Source organism: Budorcas taxicolor, chromosome 9, assembly GCF_023091745.1.
Source record: "Budorcas taxicolor isolate Tak-1 chromosome 9, Takin1.1, whole genome shotgun sequence".
In the NCBI taxonomy this organism is placed as follows: domain Eukaryota; kingdom Metazoa; phylum Chordata; class Mammalia; order Artiodactyla; family Bovidae; genus Budorcas; species Budorcas taxicolor.
The window spans coordinates 4735822-4758620 of NC_068918.1; the positions used below are offsets into that span (position 1 = coordinate 4735822).

The 22799-nt window shown below is 44.9% G+C and overlaps 1 protein-coding gene across 1 annotated transcript in view; it reads left to right on the forward strand.

Moving 5' to 3' along the window:
* CD109 (CD109 molecule) overlaps window positions 1-22799 on the forward strand; it is a 137265-nt gene that overhangs the window by 26064 nt on the left and 88402 nt on the right. Inside the window, exons 4-5 of the mRNA XM_052645780.1 lie at window positions 7253-7483; window positions 13268-13393. Of these exons, the coding sequence (XP_052501740.1) occupies window positions 7253-7483; window positions 13268-13393 (357 nt within the window). The remainder of the gene's footprint in view (window positions 1-7252; window positions 7484-13267; window positions 13394-22799) is intronic.

The window sequence follows — 22799 nt, forward strand, 5'->3', positions numbered from 1 at the left end:
TTTTCTTTTGGAGCTTCACACATTTAATGTACAGTTAAACACAGCATCCACCAAGAGGACAATTTGGTGTACTTTTCTGGGACTAGATGAGTAATGACTTTGACCTTGACACATTACACGCTTATGTAGGGTCAGCATCTCCTAATAAGCCAGGTTCCCTGTTACCTCTTGAAGTTTGCTTATTAAGCACATTCAGAAACCACATTCATTTTGAGGGGGAGTTCTTAGGGAATGGGCTTCCCTGGTGGGTCGGCGATAAAGAATCTGCCTGCAACGCAGGAGACCGTGGTTCAGTCCCTGGGTCGGGAAGATCCCCTGGAGAAGGGAATGGCTACCCACTTCAGTATTCTTGTCTGGAGAATTCCTTGGACAGAGGAGCCTTGTTGGGGGTAGGGGAACTACAGTCAGTGGGATCACAAAGAGTTGGGCATCACTGAGTGACGAACACTTTTACACTTTTCACACTCTTGGAGAATATATAGTGCTCCCAAACAGTTCTTCCCCCTGGAGCAGGAAATGGCAGCCTGCTTCAGTATTCTTGCCTGGAAAATTCCGTGGACAGAGGTGTCTGGTGGGCTACAGTTCATGGAGTTGCAGAGTCAGACACGGCTGGGTGAGCACCAACAATCCATTATAAAAAGTCCTTGGTTTTGTTCAGTCTCTAAGTTGTATCTGTCTCTTTGCCACCCCATGGCCTGCAACATGCCAGGCTTCCCTGTCCTTCACTGTCTCTGGAGTTTGCTTAAATTCATGTCCACTGAGTCAGTATTGGTATTTAATCATCTCATCCTCTGACACCCCGTTCCTCTTTTAATTTTTCCCAGAGTCAGGGTCTTTTCCAGTGAGTCGGCTCTTTGCATCAGGTAGGCTAAGTGTTGGAGCTTCAGCTTCAGCATCAATCCTTTCAATTATTCAGGTTGATTTCCTTTAGGATTGACTGGTTTGATCTCTTTGCAATTCCAGGGACTCTTAGAATCTCCAGCACCACAGTTTGAAAGCATCAGTTCTTCAGTGCTCAGCCTTTTTTATGGTTCAACTCTCTGTACAAGTCATCTGTACTTGACTACAGGAAAAACCATAGCTTTGTCTATACAGACCTTTGTCATCAGTGTGATGTCTCTGCTTTTTAATGTACTTTCTAGATTTGTCATAGCTTTTCTTCCAAGGAGTGAATGTCTTTTAATTTCATGGCTGCAGTCACTGTTAAAATCATGGCTGCAGTGATTTTGGAGCCCCTAAAAAGAAAATCTGCCACTGTTTCCATTTTTCCCCCTTTATTTGCCATGAAGTGATGGGACCATGAGCTTAGTTTTTTGAATGTTGAGTTTTAAGCCAGCTTTTTCACTCTATTCTTTCATCCTCATCAAGAGGCTCTTTACTTTCTGTTTGCTTTCTGCCATTAGAGTGGTTTCATCTGCGTATCTGAGATTGCCAATATTTTTCCCGACAATCTTGATTCCAGCTTGGCATTTCACACCATGTACTCTGTGTATAAGTTAAATAAGCAGTGTGACAGTATACAGCCTTGACATACTCCTCTCATAACTATTATATTTCTTACCTATTATGTTTGTACTTACCTTACTAAGAAGTATACTGCTGTAAAATAGAAAGTAGGGGCAGGGGAAGTGTAGGCATAAGTAGGCAGAGTGGGGTTAAAAAAACCCCAAACTTAATGACAATAAGATATTAGACTGCGTTAATACGACTTCAGACATTAGGTGCTGGCTCCCCATGTCTGTGTCCTTAACTCTGTTGAAAGAGTATTACAATGAGAAGATTAAAATAAATCCTGTGTGACTTAATTGTCTGATAGCGGAAGAGGGTGAGATTTAAGTTCAGGAAGAACAGCTTGAAGCACAGTAACCGCTTTCCTCAAAGAAGTCCACAGCTGCACTGGCTGCAGGGTGGTGAGACTGGAAGGAGCAGGCGTGTGGGTGGGACCCGAGCGCTTGGGCTGGGATTCCAGTAAGCCTCCTCTAAACTGTACTCATCCCATTTATCATTAGCTGCACATTTCACTCATGTTATTCTTTAAGTTAAAAAAAAATTAAATTTATTTTTGGCCACAGTGGGTGTTTGTTGCTGCACGTGGGTTTTTCTCGTTGCAGCGAGCGAGGGCTGCTCTCTAGACAGGGTTCGCGGGCGTCTCATTGCAGTGGCTTCTCTGTTGGGGAGCACGGGCTCTAGCGCGTAGGCTCAGTAGCTGCGGCACAGAGGCTTAGTTGCACACAGGCATGGGGGATCTTTTTGGACCAGGGATCGAACCCATGTCCCCTGCATTGGCAGGTGGTTTTTTAATCACTAGACCACAGGGAAGCCCTACTATTATTCTTAAAAGTCTTAACTGTATGAAATACTTAACCCAGTATCTCATATTTGTCTTTAACATTATTTCTGTTGTATATAGATACAGCAGTTACGTGTTGAAAACTTTACTAGAGCTTATGCTTAGGACCAGATCCTTTTTTAGTAAAACAGAACTTTAAAGACTTAGTCATAAAGTGTCTGGGAAAATTTGATAATGCTTGGCAAAAATAGAAGGTTCTGCATTTTTATGAGTTTTCAATGAAAATAGACCCATCTTTAAAAGAGTACTTGCATTCTGATGTTTGCAAATACAATATTTAAAATTAGTTTTTAAGGTCCTCATGAATTTTTGCTATAAAATATGAATATTTTGGCTGTGTTAAAACAAGTATGTTTTTAATATCTGACTGGCTCATTGTTTCTGCTTCTGATATAGTGAAGTCAGCCTTCAGGAAGAAGTAAATAAAAAAAGCCATCTATGCTTAACATAAAGGTTGTTTTTTATATAAAATATGCTAGAAAAAGTTTCTGTTATTCTCTTTGTAAATAAAATGTAAAATGAGGGAGTGGCTTTTAAAATTAAAAGGCTTAAAATTTTTAAAATTTTGTATTGGAGTGTAGTTGATACAATGTTGTGTTAGTTTCAGGTATACAGCAAAGTGAATCATGTATGCATATACACATATCTATTCTCTTTTGGATCTTTTCCCATATAAATTATTACAGAATATTGAGTATAGTTCCCTGTGTTATACAGTAGGCCCTTGTGGATTATCTGTCTTACATATGAAAGTGAAAGTTGTACAGTTGTGTCTGAATCTTTGTGATCTCATGGACTGTGGCCTGTAGCCTCTGTCCATGGAATTCTCCATGCATGAATACTGGAGTGGGTTGCCATTTCCTTCTCTAGGGCATCTTCCCAACCCAGGGATCGAACCCAGGTCTCCTGCATTGCAGGAAGCTTCTATACCAACTGAGCCACTCGGGAAGCCCCATCTTACATATAATAGTATGTATATGTTAATCCCAACCTCCTAATAAAATTAGAATGCCTTTAATGTTTAATTACTAATATATTTTAAAATAGAAACGATCATCTTAAGTTTCTCAGTTTTATCTAGAAAGTTATTTGAAATTGCCATTACTTTTGGTAACTGGAGTTATTAGTGAAATAAAGTAGTATTAAATACTCTTGTGTTGTCTCAGTTTCCTTAAGACAGTTAATCTTTCAGAGAAGGTGAGATGGTTTTAGATGGGCCAGATTAGAATCAGGAATCTGTTGTCACTTTGGGATTTATTGTCCATTAGGGACTTTCCCGAGCAACCCTCTGTCATGTACTCTGGGTGGAGAGCTGTCATCCACCTGGAGGGTTTGTGTTTATGGATACCCAGAACATTCTTAGCATAACTGAGAATCAACAGCGCTCAGCTCAGGTGCTGGTTGGTATCTTGTTGATCTAAGTCCTGGGGACTGAATACCCCCGGCCTCTTGTCCTGCTGTCAGACAGTGTCTGTCTCTGGGAACCACATCTTTCCCCAGCCCTGCGACTTCAGCTGAACACATAGGATCCAAAATCTCTGCAGGTAAATAATTGGTTCTTATATGCGAGATAAGGAACCCCTTTATTACCAGTTCAGGGAACTCTTTTCAGTAATTGTGGGAGAAGGTGGGAGGCAGTTTACCAGCAGAGATTCGGGAGATTTGCTACCTTTGATCCTCACCACCGTCGGGAGCAGGTTACAACTGACTGTGGGTCTGGTGCAGAGAGACTCTTCCATGGGGATTGCTTAACATCCCCAGTATTTTCTCCAGTCTCCTTCTCACTATGTCCTCCACTGTTACCAGTGGATGGCCCGGGTCTGTACTGACACCCAGAGTGATGGTGACACCCTGAGCCGTGCAGGGGTGCCCCCGATTCAGGGGGACATCCAGGGTCCACTCTGAAAGTCCATATTGCTACCTCTGACTTTCCAGCCCTCGGATCGTCCCCAAGACTTTGAGGATCCTAAACCGCCCAAATTTTACCTGTGAGGAGGTGGGGGTTCTACCAGGGGAGGTTGAACAAGAGAATTACGGTAACTGAAGGGAGCAGAGAGTCAGCACTGTCCCCTCTTGCGTATCAACTCCCTGAAGGAGGATGGAGCAGGAGGCAGGAAGAGTCCTTGGACACCTTTGTGTCGCTTCTAATTCTCTAACTGACTTTTTGTGGTTAATAAGTCTTTGGTTGCAGGCCTCTGCATCATTAATTTGGCTTAAGTCTTTAATCTACTGGGGCTTTCCTGGTGGCTCAAATGGCAAAGAATCTGCCTGCAATGCAGAGACCTGGGTTCGATCCCTGGGTTGGAAAGATGCCCTGGAGAAGGGAATGGCAACCCATTCCAGTATTCTTATCTGGAGAATTCCATGGACAGAGAAGCCTGGTGAGCTATAGTCCATGAGGTAGCCAAGAGTTGGACACGACTGAGCGACTAATACTACTTTAATCTACTGTCTGTTCTGGGGCCTCTGTGCCACTAAAAATGATACCCAAATCATGGAGAGACATCCCATCTAATCCCATATTTTTAAAGCACGAGCTGTTTATAAATCTGTGGTATATACAAGCAAACGATACGCTGGTTCCTGGCATATATATTTTCCTGCTTACCTTCCCTTGTGGCTCAGCTGGTAAAGAATCCGCCTGCAGTGCAGGAGACCTGGGTTCGATCCCTGGGTTGGGAAGATCCCCTGGAGAAGGGAAAGGCTACCCACTCCAGTATTCTGGCCTGGAGAATTTCATGGACTGTGTAGTCCAGGGGGTCACAAAGAGTCGGACACGACTGAGCGACTTTCACGTGTACTCTTGTGTACATGCTTACAGTATTGAACACTCCGTTTAAAAGAATCTGAGGACTGAAGCATCGTTTGAGAGAATAGAATAGAAGGATGCAAGTGCTAGGCTAGGTTCTCAGCCCTCTAGGGTGTACATCTTTGGTTCACGTTGAATTCCAAGCTCGAAGGTGCTCAGGGAATGTTTGTTAAAGGAAAGCAAAAATCAGTACTAGAGGTCATTTGAAGGAGATATGACTGTTTCTCCTAACAGTTTATTATGAAAATATTAAATATCAAAAAAATCTGAAAGAGTTTCATAGTGAACAGTCTTACAGCTACCACTTAGAATCTACTGTTAATGTTTTACTGTACTAGCTTTATCACGTATTTAATCTGTCTACTCATTTCTCCATCCATGAATTCATCTTATTTTTAAAATGCTTTTCTGAGTAAATTGGAAACATCAGTACTTTTCTCCCTGTTGTGTTAGCGGTTCATCATGTTTCTTTCATATTCTTATCCGTATTGCTGGCTTTTTGGTGGCTGCTATTGCTGGAAAATTTCCTCAGAGCCCTCTGTGGGCAAATCTTATTTTTCCAAAGGAGGCAGAACGTCATTTCAGAATCTCGGGTTTAGGAATATGAAAATGAACTAAAAGTCAAGTGTATTAGTTATCTACTGCTGTGTAACCTATGGTCCCCAAACGCTGGTGTAAAACAGTCAGAGAATTTCATTACTTCGCACAGTTTCTGTGGGTCGGGAAGCTGGGGGCTGTGTAGCTGAGCAGGTCTGACGTGGGGTCTCAGGAGACGGCGCTTCCTGTGTCCGAGCTGCTGACCTCTGCAGGCGACCCCGGGCCTGGGGGTCCCCGGGAAGTTTGCTGTTCACGTGGCTGGCAGGTGGGCTGTGGCTGTTGGCCTCTGTCCCTCCCCATATGGCCTCTCACAGGCCTCTTGAGTGTCCTCATCGCATGGCAGCTGACTTCCCCCAGAGCCTCGGATCTGAGAAAAAGAGAACCAGGCAGAAGGTATCTGGTTAACGACACAGCCTCAATTCTACTCCTGAGGGGCAGGTCACTGGAGATTTAGGCTTCCCCTTTTGCAAGAAGGGTCAAAAAATATTTGGACATGTTTTGTTTAAAAAAACTTTTTATTTTGTGTTGGGCTATAGCTGATTAACAACCTTGTGATAGTTTCAGATGAACAGGAAAGGGACTCAGCCATACATGCACGTGTTGGATACGTGAATGGATTTCTCCCCCAAACTCCCCTCCCAACCAGGCTGCCCCATAACATTGAGCAGAGTTCCATGTGCTGGACAGTAGTAGGTCCCTTTTGGGTATCTGTGTTGAATATAGCAGTGCGGACATATTTTAAAACCACCACATGAAGGCTCTCGTTAGAGTATATAGCTCATCCCGGGTCTGAATCTCAGCTAGTGACCTGGAGCAATTTCTTTCACTCTTCCAAGCCCCCCAGGTTCCTGGTTTGTAACCTGGCATTTGTTAGAGCATCCCCCTGAAGGATTGTTGTGAGGTGGAACGACACGGCGTGTGTAAGTTGCCAAGTGTGGCTTCTGGTCTGTCAATGCTAGAAGGTAGGATTTCCACTAGTGACAGACACAGTAACAGTATTGGTGCCATCAGACCTACCAGGACTATGACACGATGCACAAGGTTGGGCAAGAGAGTGCATCTTGGCACAGGTAAGAGATCCTGGAGAAAGAAGGGCAAGAAAACCAGTCTTGTGCAAATGTGCCTTTGGGCTGCCTCAGACAGGGCAAGGCTCGGAAGCGAATGCTGAAGGGTGTTCTGACTCACCGTGACTGTGCGTGCAGAAGAGTTTGTACTTGGAATAGGAAGTGACAAGGTGACTGCTGACAGGGCTGTGGGGCGAGGCTCCTGCAGTCTGGGAACCTTGAGATTTAACTAGAGAGGAAACCCCAGGGTGTGGAAAGAGGGAAAACAAATTTTTTAATTGTGGTGCCTAAGAGTAGCACATTTTTCAACGTTGCAATTACTTTTGATAATACTGTATATTTAAAACTTCAATTCTAACTTACAATTAAAAACATTTTTGAGGTAAAACGATGAGACCTTGGTACATCTGATGTCTTTTTTTTTCCCCCTAGCTACCTCTGAACAGTGCCGATGAGATGTATGAGCTCCGTGTCACTGGACGTGCCCAGGATGAGATTTTATTCTCAAATAGTACGCGCTTATCATTTGAGACCAAGAGAATGACTGTCTTCATTCAAACAGACAAGCCCCTGTATAAGCCAAAGCAGGAAGTGAAGTTTCGTGTTGTTACACTCTTCTCTGATTTTAAGCCTTATAAAACCTTTTTAAACATTCTAATTAAGGTGAGTGCCAGGTGGAAATGAAACTGGGGCTTCAAGCCAGCTCATGGAGCTCTCTTGAAAGTTCTGCTGACATTGTTGGTCCTGGGATGTCTTGGGATTTACGTGGCTAAGCTCCCCTCCTGATGTGGGATGGTTTCCCTAGGAAGGGGATGGTAGAGCATAGGTTAAGAGCTCAGGCTCCAGAGTCAGCTTGCTTGGGTTTTGGTCCCGGCTTCGTTATTGATGAATTCCTTTGTCAAACATGTTAAACCTCTGTGTCCTCGATACAGAGGGTGAGTCCTTGCTCACATTGATGTTGTATCCTGGTGGGTAGTGGACAAATAATAAATTAACATACAAATATCTATATATAAAAGAATAAGTGTATGTATGTGTGAAAGAGAGAGAAAGAGCTTGTGTTTGCTGTTCTCAATAGGGTTGACTCTGCCAATGGAGGGAATGGCTTAGGAACTTGTTAGGGCCAGTGGGGGAGGAAACTAGCAGAGCACTTTGCCCAGAAAGTGTGTGGACAATATTAGGAGGTGCGTCAGGTACGAGTAGGTTGACTGGAGGAGGGGCTGTACGGGATTTTCTTGGCTATGATATGCACCTTGGATTTTACTGTGAGGGAAATGAAAATTCACTGGAGAATTCTAAGGAGAGGCATGATATGATTTGACTTAAGATTTTAGAAGGATCACTCTATGCTCTAAGAAGTGCTTAGAGGTGCTAGCTCTGTGACCTTGAGGAAATGAATCAACATCTCTGAGCCTTGGTTTCCTTATTTGTAAAATGCGTAAAAATAATAAGACCTTTGTGAGGATTATGTGAGGGAGTTCAAGGAGAGCATTTAGAACTGTGTCCAGCACATAGAACATGCTCACTAAACATTAGCTGTAGGAACCCCTTCTGGCAAGAAGTCTCTGGCCTCTGCTGCTGGAACACGCCAAGCTCTGAAAGCAGTGTGGTTAGCAGACAGAGTGCTTTCTGGTTCTTACCAAGCTGAAGATGGCCGAGATCCAGGTGGACCTGGTTTTCTACATGTAAGCCGAGGAGAATATTACACATTTGATCAATGGCATAGAAATAGGGTGAGCAACTCATCCCAGTTTGCTGGGACTCTCTTTTGAAAAATCCTCTCAGTCCCAGGACATCAGTTACCCTAAATGTTCTGACAAATAACAGACTGGAAGGTAAATTTAGGCTTTTTATTTCCGTATCTTCCTATTCTTCTTAGTAGTTGTTGTTGTTATAAATTAAACAAACACAGAAATCTAGCAAACAAACATGTGTACATATAACTTCAAGCCAAGACATGTTTGTAGCAAATACCACATGGGTTGGCATGTTCAATGCCTATTTCTTGAGTGGCAGTGGTATTATTTCAGAATTTGCAGCTCTGTGAATTTCTGCCTTTGCTGTGTTGGAGTAAAGCAGGTCACCATAGTGAACAGCATGTCTAAATGCATATAACTCTCTGAATGGTGTTTATGGATGCCATTCATACTGTCCGTCTTCCTTTGTCCACAAATACCGAATGCTCCGTGTAAAAGGAGGAGTCGGAAGCGAGTGTCTGTCTGTGTCTGGCGGTTTGCATTAGATCTGCGTGTTTACTGTCTCAATTGAGTAAAAGTCAGCCCTGGATAAATGGTCTGTTCTAGGCGTTAACTCAGAAGGAACCCTGCTGATGCTGTTTTGTGGATTCGTTTGGCCCCTCTCTCAGAGTTTGGACTTGACCTGACACATTAGTCTTTCCCAGAAATGCATGGAGAGACCTTCTTCTTGCTGCTTCTGGTTCCGAGGGATCCTGCCGGCCTGGCTGATGGGTGGCTCCCTCGGTCAAGTGAAGTGAAAGTCGCTCAGTTGTGTCCAACTCTTTGCGACCCCATGGACTGTATAGTCCATGGAATTCTCCAGGCCAGAATACTGGAGTGGGTAGCCTTTCCCTCCTCCAGGGGGTCTTCCCAACCCAGGGATCGAACCCAGGTCTTCCGTATTGCAGGAAGATTCTTAACCGGCTGAGCCACAAGGGAAGCTTTGGGGAGGAAAATTTAGACTGAAATTCTACCAGGAACCCACGGCGTTTGGGACCCTGCCCTCCTCCTTCTGAAAACCGTCCTTTGGGCCCAGTTCATCAGACTGTGATATTTCCTACATCTTTCTTGGAAAACTTTCCCAGAAAAAAGTAGGTCTTTAGTGCAGTGAGAGCCCCTGATGTGAACCAAGTTGTACTTGGTAGCACAGCACGCCCTGCAGGCGAGTGTGGAGAAAGCATCTTAGATCTACAACTGTTGGGGGCCCGTGTTGCCCAGCCGAGAACGACTCACTGTAGGATGTACCTAAAATACTGACCATCATAGCATATTCAGGCACTTCTGTGTTTTTCTGGGATCATTTGTTATTTCCCCTGATCTAATGACTGGCTTTCTCAGGAAGCAAAGGGGCTTCAGGGGCCTGTTTATGGTAATATAAGCTTCTTTCTCCTAATTCTGGCCGCCTGCAGCCAGTTTGTCCTTACACAATGGAAATACAAGTGTTTCAACAGTGACTGGGGGCTTCCCAGGTGGCTCAATGGGTAAAGAATCCGCCTGCAATACAGAAGACACAGGAGACGTGGGTTTGATCCCTGGGTCGGTAAAATCCGCCGGGGAAGGGAATGGCTACCCACTCCAGTACTCTTGCCTGGAGAACTCTGTGGACAGAGCTCTGAGCCTGGAGGGCTGCAGTCCATGGGGTCGCAAAGAGTCGGACACGACTGAGGCGACTGAGCATGACAGTGTGGTGGTCACTGGCTCGGTGTTTTCTACCCTGCTGCCCTTCCTCATGAGCTTGTTGCTTCTGGAACAGGTGGATGGTCTTGTGGGCACGGCGGCTGGCCTGGGGTCCATCCCATCTGTGGCTGTGCTCTGACGCTCTGGCCTGGAGCAGTGGTGGCAAACCCAGAACCTCATCCTTGGCCAGAGGAGGGGCCGCCACATTTCAGTGACTTGCCGTCTTTAATTCTACATGCTAGACGCTTAACGTGTGTGTGCTGTGCTCAGTCACATCTGACTCTTTGCGACCCCAGGCACTGTAGTCTGCCAGGCTCTTCTGTCCATGGAGTTTTCCAGGCAAGAATTCTGTAGTGGGTTGGGCTGCCATTTCCTTCTCCAGGGAATCTTCCCGGCCCAGGGATCAAACCTTTGTCTCCTTCACTGGTAGGCGGATCCTTGGCCACTGAGCCACCTTGTGCGTAATCCGGGACTCCGGAGAGTGGCAGAGATCCTTGCCTTCTCTAGCCAGGGTTAGTTTATTGCTCGAGAGGGTGTGGCACAGGCAGCAGGCACTGTGCTGTGCAGAGGAAGCTGACGGAGAGCCCGAACTGTGCGGAGGCGACTCAGAGAGTGCGGGGGACCACTTTCCCTCTGTCTCCAGCCGCATGACTGTTCTGTCTGCGGCAGGGGCACTGCTCACATCACACTGCGCTGTGCTGTGTGTGTCCCAACAGAAGGTGACCATGTGCAAATGCTCTGCTGTGGTGCGCCTGTTCAGATCCTCGTGTGCCCTGGAAGGACCTCTGGCCTTTCTCCGTTCTCCGTGTCTTCCTGGTTGGTGACATGCCCAGAACTTAGACCGGCCTGGGAAATGAGAGGGATTTGTCTCATTCACACCCAACCCCCTCAGTCCTCTAGGTCATCAAAGCCTTCAGTGTGGGTTTCCTTTGTTTATAGGGCTGTGGGAAAAATGGGTACCTTCACCAAAGTAATACATCAGTGGACTGTACGCGTTTCTTTGCCTACATTTTAAGCAACCCTGGGAATTATTTTTTCTTTTTGTCAGTGTGACAGAAGAAAAATGGCCTTTCATTGTTTTCACTTGCATTTCCTTAATTATTCGACAGCATGTATTTATTAGCTTTTCATTTTTGATCCTTTGAGCTCTGGGTGTCACGCCGTGGCAGTGGGTGGGAGAGCCAGCTCTGATTGCAGTGCCTGCTCCAGGGCTTGCCAAGCATGGTGACCTTCTGATTCTTGACCTGCTTGTGGTCTTTGCTTTTAACAGTTGGTTTCTGCCTTACTAGACCGCTTACTCAGTGGTCAGCATTGTTTTCACCCCGACTTTGATACTCGTTCCTGCTGGAGGAGAGAGATTTCTTCTGACCGAAACACCACCTTGAGTCAGAGGATAGAAATTAAGAATGGAGAAATATTTGATCCCTACTGCCAGTTCATAGTCCAGGGAACAAAGAAATACCAAACCCAAAGTAACAATGACAAAAGCACCAAAAAACCTAGATAATGAATGAGAGCTTTGAGCACTAATAACGTGTCAAGGGGGGTGAACTCCAGACGTCCTGAGGTTTCTCCAGGAAGTGGTGGCTTCTGCCTGTTGGAGGCCTGTGGAGAAGGAAGAATTTGGAGCTCATTTCAGCAGCTGGACAAGGAAGGGAGGGCCTTCCATGCAGCAATTGTAGAGGCTTAGGTACACTGGCATTTGGAGCAAATTACAATCAAATCTGTGTGTTGGGAGGAAGATGTGCCTTGAACAGTAGATGGGGGCAGCTTACTGAGCCCTGTAAACTGTGCAGGGGCTTCCCTGGTGGATCAGCCTGCCAAGCAGTAGGTTCATATTTAGTCCCTGGGTCGGAAAGATCCCCTGGAGGAGGAAATAGCAACCTGCTCCAATATTCTTGGCTGGGAAATCCCATGGACGGAGGAGCCTGGTGGGCTGTGGTCCATGAGGTTACAGAACAGCTGGACCTGTTAGCGGCTGCACAACAACAAACTATGCAAGGAGTGTAGCTCTCACTCTGTAGGCAAATAGAAGCCGTGGTTCCTTGGTGGTCTAGTATTATGATCATAGCCGGTGTTTATTCACTGTTGCATGCCAGGAACTGTGCCGGGTGCTTCAGCCGCTGTGCCTCAGCCTCAGGTTTGTGTTTGGCAGTGGGGAAGATGCATTGGAGGGGCAAGACTGTGGCAGAGAGATGAGCTGCAGTAGGTAGAAAATGGTGGCTGAACGTGAGGATGGAAGGGAGACAAATTGCAGAGATGTTAAAGGGACAGGGCTGGGGTTGGTTTGGATGGATGTTGTGCACGGGGGCGTGGTCTGGGAGAGCCTGGGAAGACTCCGGTGCTTTTCATGCATCCTCCCGGTTAAGCACCTTCATGACATACTTTTGTTGAATCGAAGGACACATAGGTTCGAAGCCTCAATTTCGTCATGTGTTGGTGCCTTGATATCAGACCAGCTGTTTGCAGTTGAGGGCTTATCTAACCTCTCTGGGGGCTACTTTTCTCAGCTATCATGTGAGGGGAATCCTACTCTGGAGGAGAATCATAGTGATTGAATGATGTGTGAGTAGTTGTGAGAAGGCTGAGTGCCAGACACATGGGGCCTCTTACCCCCACAATGGGATTTTTTTCTACAGCAAGAGCAGCAGCATGGGTTTGGAGATGGATGTGTTGTAGTGTTTCATGTGGAAGGAAATACGGTGCCAAGAATTGAAAGGTAGAGCAGAATAAAAATATTCTCAGGAGACTATGATGAAATAATTAACTTTTATTTGCCTTTTTGGTAGTATTTTTGTTGTTGAGTTGCCAAGTTGTGGCCGAGTCTTTGCAACCCCATGGACTATAGCACGTCAGGCTTCCCTGTCCCTCACCATCTCCCGGAGTTTGCCCAATATAGAGCTGGCATTTCCAAGAGCTCCCCTATTCCGCATGTGCCTGGGGGTACTGGGGGACCTTATTCATAACCAGGTAGGATCCGCATGTCCATGGCGGGTTTTATATAGTTAATTAACATGCATGGTTTTCATTGTAGGATCCCAAGTCAAATTTGATCCAACAGTGGTTGTCAGAAAAAAGTGATCTTGGAGTCGTTTCCAAAACTTTCCAGTTATCTTCCCATCCAATACTTGGTGACTGGTCCATCCAAGTTCAAGTGAATGTGAGTATACATACATTTTGTAGGTGGGGGAAGGGAAAGTTAAAATGTTTTAAATAAATCTGGTGGGGAAAAATCTCTAAAGTCATTTATTTCAGTGAACAGAAAAAATATTAATATGGGTATCTAGATGATTTAAGTGATTTATTTTTAATTTGCTGTTGTTATCAGTGGGTTAGCCTGTCTTGTAACATATTGGAGTTTTAATCATGTTCTTTTAATGTAACATTTGAAGGTTAAAACATTTCACATTTTAGTATAAAGCTGATTAAATGTTATTTATTGTACTTAGTTATTGCACGCATTGAGTATTTTAAAACTAAGTAATGAGTACGTAGCTATGATTTGGCAAATCTTACGTCAGAATGATGACTCCTGATGAGAGATTTGTCTAATCTACTTTATCTTTGTTTTAAAAATGGCATTGACCTGAGACTTAGAGAATTAACTTGTGGTTGCTGGAGCGGGGAAGGATGGGGGGAAGGGATAGTTAGGGAGTTTGGGATGGACATGTACACTGCTGTATTTAAAATGGAGAACCAATAAGGACCTACTGGATAGCACAGGGAACTCTGCTCAGTGTCATGTGGCAGCCTAGATGGGAGGGGAATTTGAGGGAGAATGGATACATATGCATGTATGGCTGAGTCTCTTCACTGTTCACTTGAAGCTATCACAACATTTTTAATCAACTAGTGTTGTTCATTTGCTAAGTCGTGTCTAACTCTGCGACCGCATGGACTGCAGCACGCCAGGCTTTCTTGTCCTTCACTATCTCCCGGGGTTTTCCCAAGTTCATGTCCATCGAGTCGGTGATGCCATCCAACCATCTTATCCTCTGTCGTCCCCTTCTCCTCCTGCCTTCAGTCTTTCCCAGCATCAGGGTCTTTTCCAGTGAGTTGACCCTCCACATCAGGTGGCAAAGTACTGGAGCTTCAGCTTCAGCATCAGTCCTTCCAATGAATATTTTGGATTGATTTCCTTTAGGATGGACTGGTTGGATCTCCTTGCTGCCCAAGGGACTCTCAAGAGTCTTCTCCAGCACCACAGTTTGAAAGCATCAGTTCTTTGGTGTTCAGCCTTCTTTATGGTCCAACTCTCACATCTGTCCATAACTACTGGAAAGAATATAGCTTTGACTATATGGACCTTTGTTGGCAAAGTGATGTTTCTGCTTTTTAATACATTGTCTAGGTTTGTCATAGCTATACGCCAATGCAAAAAAAAAAAAAAAAAATCTCCAGTGACCTTAGACAGCCACATCAGTCTTCTTTCCCCAGCCTTCTTTCTGCCGACTCTTCCACCTACTTCCTGTGTTTCCTGCCAGCTCCCCTGCTCTGAGATCTGAGGCACAGGGCCACTGGAACGCCGTCCGTGTCTCTGCCTCAGGTTTTCTCTGGAGCATCACTCTGTGGTGTTTGAAAAGTCATTGAATATTTTCTGATTTTTTCTGGAGTTTATTAAAATATATATAAGTTGACAAATAGGAGCTTTAAAAAATAATCCTATTAGAACAGTTTTTCACTTTTGACGTTACAGTAAAAAACTCCTTGTTGCGGAGGTGGCTTGTGCACTGTTGGACGTTTAGCAGCGTCTCTGATCTCTACCCGCTAACTGCCAGTAGCTTCTCCCCACTCCAGGTCGTGACAAACAGAGGTGTCTACGGACAAGTGTCCCCTTTGAAAAATACCCTCTCCCTTCTCCTTTGGAGAGGGCTTCCCTGGTGGCTCAGATGGTAAAGAATCTGCCTGCAATGCAGGAGACCTGGGTTCAATCCCTGGATTGGAAAGGTTCCCTGGAGAAGGGAAAGGCTGCCCACTCCAGTATTCTTGCCTGGAGAATTCCATGGACAGAGGAGCCCGGCAGGCTAAAGTCCATGGGGTCACAAAAGAGTCAGACATGACTGAGTTACTAACACACACACACACATTCTCCATCCGAGAACCACCTTATTAGAAGGAATAATCATTCATTAGCATGTGAGCTGAGGGAAAAATACCAAGTACTTAATGAATAAAAAATGAAAACAGATTTCCTTTAGTTAGAATTTTTTTTGGGGGGCCACGTCTGAAAAGCAGAACTAAGTCCCCTTAGTCAGCACATGGTTTTGGAGCGCCTGCGTGGGGATGACGTGCACGCTTGGCTGGTGGCGAGGCTGTGCTGCAGAGGAAACGAGAAAGCACGCAGGGAGTTAGGGGCAGAGAGCGGGGCGGAGAGCTCCGGGTGGCACAGACGCCGAACTTGTAGAGGAGGACAGGGTGTTTCGTGAAACCTGGGTTCTCATGTGGAGGTTTCATGTAGCGGGTGGGAGGGTGGAGGAGAGCACTGGGGCCTGGGGGCTGGGGAGAGCAGAGGGTCTCGAGCAGGTGCAGGAGGATGGAGCTGACGGTTAGGAAGCACAGTGTGAGTTTTAGAGCGTTAGGACTTTATTCTCTGTCACCCCAGTTGGGTTTCTCATGCAGCAGTTTTTTTTGGGGGGGGACTTGACCTGTGTTATTGGTTTACTAGCAAAAAAAAAAAAAGGTAAATGTTCTTAAGGAAATTTAAGTGCTTGAAAAATTAGAAAACATTCACAAAATCTTGTCCTTGCCTACCTCTTTGGCCTTGTTAAGGGCTGCTCTCACTCTTGAACGCTATGCTTTAGCTGTATTATCCCCTAAGTTTCCTAAACTGGCCAGTCTGTTCTGTCCCAGAGTCTTCCTGCTCCTTCTGGCTGAAAAGCCACTTTTCTGCTGTTTTTCTGGCTCCTGGCATTTATCCTCAGGCATCGTCTATGATGGCCTGGCCCCTGGGGACGTTTGCGTAGCATGCTGTGTGTCTCCTGGTCCATTCCTGGCACTCGGTTGGCAGGACCTGACAGGCAGAGGCTTGTTTCCCTGTATCTTTGAGACCCAGCACAGTGCTTTTGCACAAGGTGGAAGTCAGTGTGTGCTTGTTATGTGGATGCATGAAAACTATATGACAGGCATTGGTCTTGAACTAATAATGTTCAAGAGATTACTAAATGTAATGTCCCCTTTCCACATTCTATAAACATCTTTATCCTTCTGAAGACAGGCATATTCATTAGGAACTTGTTATTGGTGTTAAGATGTGTTTTCCTTCTAGCTTTATTGAGATATGATTGGCAAACAAAATTATAGAATATTTAGTGTACAGCGTGATGATTTAATATGCATAGACATTGTGAAAGGGTTCTCCTAGGTGATAACAATGTTAAGGCACGCAAAGTGTTTAGTCACTAAGCCATGACCCACTCTTTTGCAACCCCATGAAGTGTAGCCTGCCAAGCTCACCAAATCCTCCGTGGGATTTCCCAGGTAAGAATACTAGAGTGGGTTGTGATTTGCTTCTCCAGGGGATGTTTCCAACCCAGGGATCCAACCCGTGTCTCCTGCATTGGCAGGCGAATTCTTTACCACTGAACTACCAGGGAAACCCAAGGGAAAATAGACTCCGTTAAAAGTCACTCAGTCCAGTCCAAAAAAAAAAAACAAAAACAAACAAGAGCCCTCCAATGGCCACCAGAGGTCAGTATAGTCAAAGAAATGTTAGGGGAAGCAACCCAACCCAAGCTTTGGTCTCTGGTTTTTTATCTTACCTTGACTCCTGCACAGCGTTCAAAGACTCTGTTGCTTATTAAATTCTTTTCCTTTTAGCTGTGAATAATGATTATAGAGTAAATATATTTATTATTTAAACAAATTTTTTTCAAGGCAATGACCATTCTTGGTATAAATCTTTGGGAGGAGAAAATACCTAGTTTCGGGAGAGTGTTTTGAAACTCCATTTTTGTCTCTAGAAAAAATATGGCGTGATCTTAGTATTACTAGTGACGGACAATGTATTAAAAATACAGGACTTCCCAGAGCTTTGATTTGTAGTGATGTGCAGATAATCGGAGTGGCAGTATTGTAAAGCAAGTCTTGACGATTATTATTTTTAAACTCTCTTAAAATTAGTAAGATTTAGTTAGAAAGCTGATTTTGTTGCCTGATATTTATGCGTATACTTAATTTGCATAGTTGCATTGGATGAGAGTAGTTCTTGGCTGCACTGGGGACTGTACTGCTCCTGAGAACAATCCCCGTCCCGCCCAGCTGTCCCACACTTTGCTCCCTTCCCCGCTCCCGGCCTTTTCCATCAGGTTTTCCTTAATTTCCTGGAGCACCAGGCTCTCCCCTCAGAGGTGCTCCTCCCAGGTGTAATACCCTTCCCTGGCGACATACACATGTATCCATTCTCCCCCAAATTCCCCTCCCACCCAGGCTGCCATGTAACATTGACCAGAGTTCGCTGTCCTGTACAGTCGGACCTTGTGGGTCCTACTTTTCAAATATAGTGGCATGTATATGCCTATCCCAAACTCCCTAACTATCCTGGGAAGATATTTGTTCTGAAAGTTAGGAATTGCTTGTACTTGAATATTTTGTAGTATTTCTCCAACTGCTTTATCTTTTGACTGGTATCCTTAGTTCTCCCAAGTAGTAGCAAAATTTTTTATTTGCTCCCTATTTGTGTGTGTGTGCGTGTGTGTGTGTGCAGTAAAATACATATAGCAGGAGATTTACTGTCTTAAGTGTTTTGAAGTGTGCAGTTCAGTGGTATTAAATACATTCACAGTGTTGTGTAACTTTCACCACCATCCGTCTCCAGAAGGTTACTCGTCTTGCAAAACTGAAAGTCGGTACGTGTTAACCAGTAACTGCCCATTTTCCCCCTCTCAGCCCCAGGTACCCACCGTTCCTCTTCCTGTCTCTATAGTTTTGACTCCTCTAAGTACCTCTTATAAGTGGACTCAGGCAGTATTTGTCTTTTTGTGACTTTAACCCACTTAATTTAATGTCTTCACAGTCCATCCGTGTTACAGTGTGTGTCAGAATTTCCTTTTTAATGATGAATAACCTTCTGTTGTATGTATATTCCAGATTTAGATGCCAATTTTCTGACAGCTGTGATTGCAAATTGTTCTTCCAGGTTACTAGAAGGCAGGTTTAGAGCTTTCTCTTCTTCTTCTTTTTAATACGTTTGAGAGACCAGGAGATGCCTCCTCTGCTTTAAAAAGAAAAATTATGATTTGGCTATGCCAGGTCTTCGTTGTGGCACGTGGGGTCTAGTTCCCTGACCTGGGGTTGAACCCGGCCCCCTGCATTGGGCACATGGAGGCTCAACCACTGGATCATCAGGGAAGTCTCCCGTAAGGCAGTATTAGAGGTTCTTGAGGCTGGTGTTGGTGTCTGAACACCAGGCTTTTAGGAGGTAGGAGGGATCTTGCCAAACAGCCTTCTCCCTGTACTCAGCGTAGAGTTCCTGTACTGGCCCAGAGTTCCAGGTATCGGTGACAGTCCTCTGAGGACCCGGAGGAAGGGCAGAGTCTTGGAGGGAGTCCCGCTACTGGATGTCATAGCTCTGTGCCCTCTTTCCTCAGGGGAAGGGGGAGACAACCTGTCTTCCCTCCCAGAGAGGTTGGTGTGGTTCCCGCTGCTGAAACTTAGCAGTGGTTCCCAAGTGCTCGAGCGCCTAAGCATCTGCTGACGGCAGCTCTTGTTCAGGTTATACAACCCAGGCCCCACCTCTAGATCGCTAGTCAGCAATGCTGGCAGGGATCTAGGGATCTGCATTTTAGACCGGGGTTCAATCCCTGAGTCGGGAAGATCCCCTGGAGGAGGGCACGGCAGTCCACTCCAGTATTCTTGCCTGGGAAATCCCATGGACAGAGGAGCCTGGCGGGCTACAGTCCATGGGGTTGCAAAGAGTCAGACACGACTCAGTGCCTAAGCAGCAGCAGCATTAGCACTCTAGGAAATCCTGTCTGTTTTCAGGGCTGTGGTTTGAGAAGGGCTGCTCCACGCCCGCAGCTCAGCCTCTTCAGTTTCTGTCTTCCAACGGAAGGCAGTATCAGGTCATGGGGAAGGCCAGCCCCTGACTTCTTCTTTGAGCGCCCTGGTGGTGAGACTGGGCTGCTTACCTCCCCCTGCAGGTGAGTAGCTCTGCACAGCCCTCTGGCAGCCTAGACTTCCTAACGCAGGTCTGAGGGGGCACACTCGGTTTCTTCAGCAGCCTCCCTGGAGATTTGGAGGCACAGCTGGTACTGGAACCCCTGAGCCAGATGACCTTGTAATCTCTTTGGTCTGTAGTTGGCTGCAGTTTCTCAGCCCTTGTTTTGATGTTTGGCCAGTGCTGGGCTGTTATGCTCCGAGCCCGTATCTCCGAACCGACCGAGAGAGCAAGTCCACCACAGTAATGCAAAAACAAGAAGGGAGTTTATCTCTAGCGCGCTAGGGCTCAAGTCTCATCCCACACAAGGGAATCCGACAAGAGCCCCGAACAAAGGAGTATGGCGGCTTATATACAGGCAGTTCTTTGTCTCAGTTACAGGAGTAGCTGGCGTTACATGATTGGCCAGGCAGGATGAGCGCATATCCTGTCTCTTTCTGGTAAACATGACTCAGGTCCTAGAGACCGTCGTTTGGTCCCTAACAGGGCTAGCGGATAAGAAGCAGAAGGCAGAAAGCACGGTAGCCCTGAGGCCTGGGATCACTGTTTTTTGAGCCCTGTGTGCTAGTCTGTGGGTGTAAAGTTGTTATGTAATTCAAAAGCAGCCTGCACGGAGTCGTTCCTTTGTTGGTAACAATGATACCTCCTTTCTCCTGAGCTGGTTGCTCTGGAAGGTCAGGTAACGGGGCACCGCCTGGCTTCTTACAGCCTTTCAGGTTCTCCTTCTCTTTTTACCTCTGCTTATCTTTCTGCTCAACTGTTCTCTGGTGAGTTTGCTACTGCTCTCAAGATGTTTTTGGAGCCATTGTCGTTTGCGAGAAAGCACATCTTTGTTTGACACTTGTTGAACTTGAAACACTCTGCAAGTAGCATCTGGTGATCCCCTCTGCCTGGTGATGACAAATGAACAAGGCATGGACCCCCTGTGACAGGTCACCTAATAATATATTCTCTCTGGATTGTGGGTGTGGCTTCCAAAATCCTTTTGCCAGCTCTGCTTGAAAGAAGGGTGTTTTTGGTGGGGAGAAGATCTTAAGTTCTTGCTTGCATGTGCAGTGAAAAAAGGAAGAGGGAGTCAGTTTTAGAATTTTGATATTTTAGAGTATCAACTGGCGAAGGCAAGCACTTCATTCTCCATTCTTCCCTGGGTGCTTTTATACAACATTTATACTGCAGCACTTACTCATGTAGTTTTTTTTTTTTCTCTCTCTTTTTTTTTCTTGTGTAAGGTGTTGATAACATAAAATCTGCTGTTTTAGCCATTTTAAGTGTGTAGTTCAGTAGCGTCAAGCATGAAGTACATTCACATTGTTGTAAAAATATCACCATCAATTTCCAGAATTTGTTTCATCTTTCCAAACTTTGATCAGTGTAGTTTTACAAAATATGACTGCTTTATTTAATAGACTGTGAGTCACAATTTAGTAACTGTGAGCTCCTTGAAAGACTCAAGTTCTTTTCTTTAATTGAAGTATAGTTGATTTATAATATTATGTTTATTTCATATGTATATAGCATAGTGATTTATCTTTTTTCAGATTATATTCCGTTACAGGTTATTATAAGATATTGGGTAAAATTTCCTGTGTTATAAATCCTTGCAGCTTCTCTGTTTTATGTATAGTATTGATAGTTTGTATCTCTTAATCCCATATTCCTAATTTGTCTCTTACCCTATCCCTCTCTCCTTTGGTAATAATACGTTTGTTTTCTGTTTATGAATGTGTTTCTGTTTTGTATATAGATTAATTTGTATTATTATTGATTCCACATACAGTATATCATAGTATTTATCTTTCTCTGACCTATTTAACTAATTGTAAAATTCCCTACATTTGTTCATGTTATTGGAAATGGTAGTAATTCATTCTTTTTTTATGGCCAAGTAATATTCCATTATATATATGTATATAAACACACATATATCTATCTATCTCGTATCTTCCTAAGCCAATCGTCTGTTAATGGGTACTTGCTTCCATTAGACAGGATTTCCATATGATTAATTTTCACTTTTATTCTGTCCTGTTGTAGTAGCTCATTTATGCTTGTAGGATGACAGAATGGATGAATGAATGGAGTGATTGAACAGTTTCTCCTAGACTGTTGCTACTGGTCATTATCCTTTGTGAAGTTCTTTGACTTATAGTCCCACTCTTCTACATGAGACTACAACTTAGTAGAGATATGTTCATGTATGTTCATTTTGAGGGTATGTACATAGTTGCTGTATTTGATGCACCAAAGATGCTTACTCCTTGGAAGGAAAGTTATGACCAACCTAGACAGCATATTAAAAAGCAGAGACATTACTTTACCAAGGTCTGTCTAGTCAAGGCTATGGTTTTTCCATTGATCATGTATGGATGTGAGAGTTGGACTGTGAAGAAAGCTGAGCACCAAAGAATTGATGCTTTTGAACTGTGGTGTTGGAGAAGACTCTTGAGAGTCCCTTGGACTGCGAGGAGATCCAACCAGTCCATTCTGAAGGAGATCAGCCCTGGGATTTCTTTGGAGGGAATGATGCTAAAGCTGAAGCTCCAGTACTTTGACCACCTCATGAGAAGAGTTGACTCACTGGAAACGCCTCTGATGCTGGGAGGGATTGGGGGCAGGAGGAGAAGGGGACGACAGAGGATGAGATGGGTGGATGGCATCACTGACTCGCTGGACGTGAGTCTGAGTGAACTCTGGGAGTTGGTGATGGACAGGGAGGCCTGGCGTGCTGCGATTCACGGGGTCGCAAAGAATCGGACATGACTGAGCAACTGAACTGAACTGAGCAGACCAGTAGGAAACAGGCCTTTTAGATTAATATTCTGCACTTTTTGATTTGAAGACTAAAAAAGATTTCAGTCGAGAGCTGAATATCCCAGTCTCATGTGAAATTCAAGATGCACACACCCAAGTTCTGTGCTGTTTTATTCCTGTGACTTTATTGGGTCGTTTGATCTGCTATTGTCAGTCCTCAGGGGTGTGCATTTTATTAAATTCTGGCTCCAGGCTATTGATGTGAGGAGTTCCTTGTTTCGTTCTTTCTTTAGAAGCTACTCCCGGGATGCCCGTCCTCTCACATGGTCTCCTACCGACCACTCTCTTCAGTCAGAAAACTTTGGGATCAGATTTTAGCATGTCCTGATCCTCAGTGAAATGGGGTCTGAGAAGCCCGTCAGCACATCTCACAGGGCTTTAGTGCTGCAGAGGATCTTAGCGAGCCTCTTACTTAGATCCATCTCCTCTTTTGATGGAAAAAGAATCTAAGTGACTTGTTTGAACTCAGGTGGTATGATGGTAGGGTCAGGACTGGAAGCGAGGTTTCCTGATACTTTCAGCTCTATAACAGTGAACTGTGTAATATGTGCAGCGATTGCTGTTTTGAGATGGTTGCCTTTTTGTTTGAATGCAGATGCCA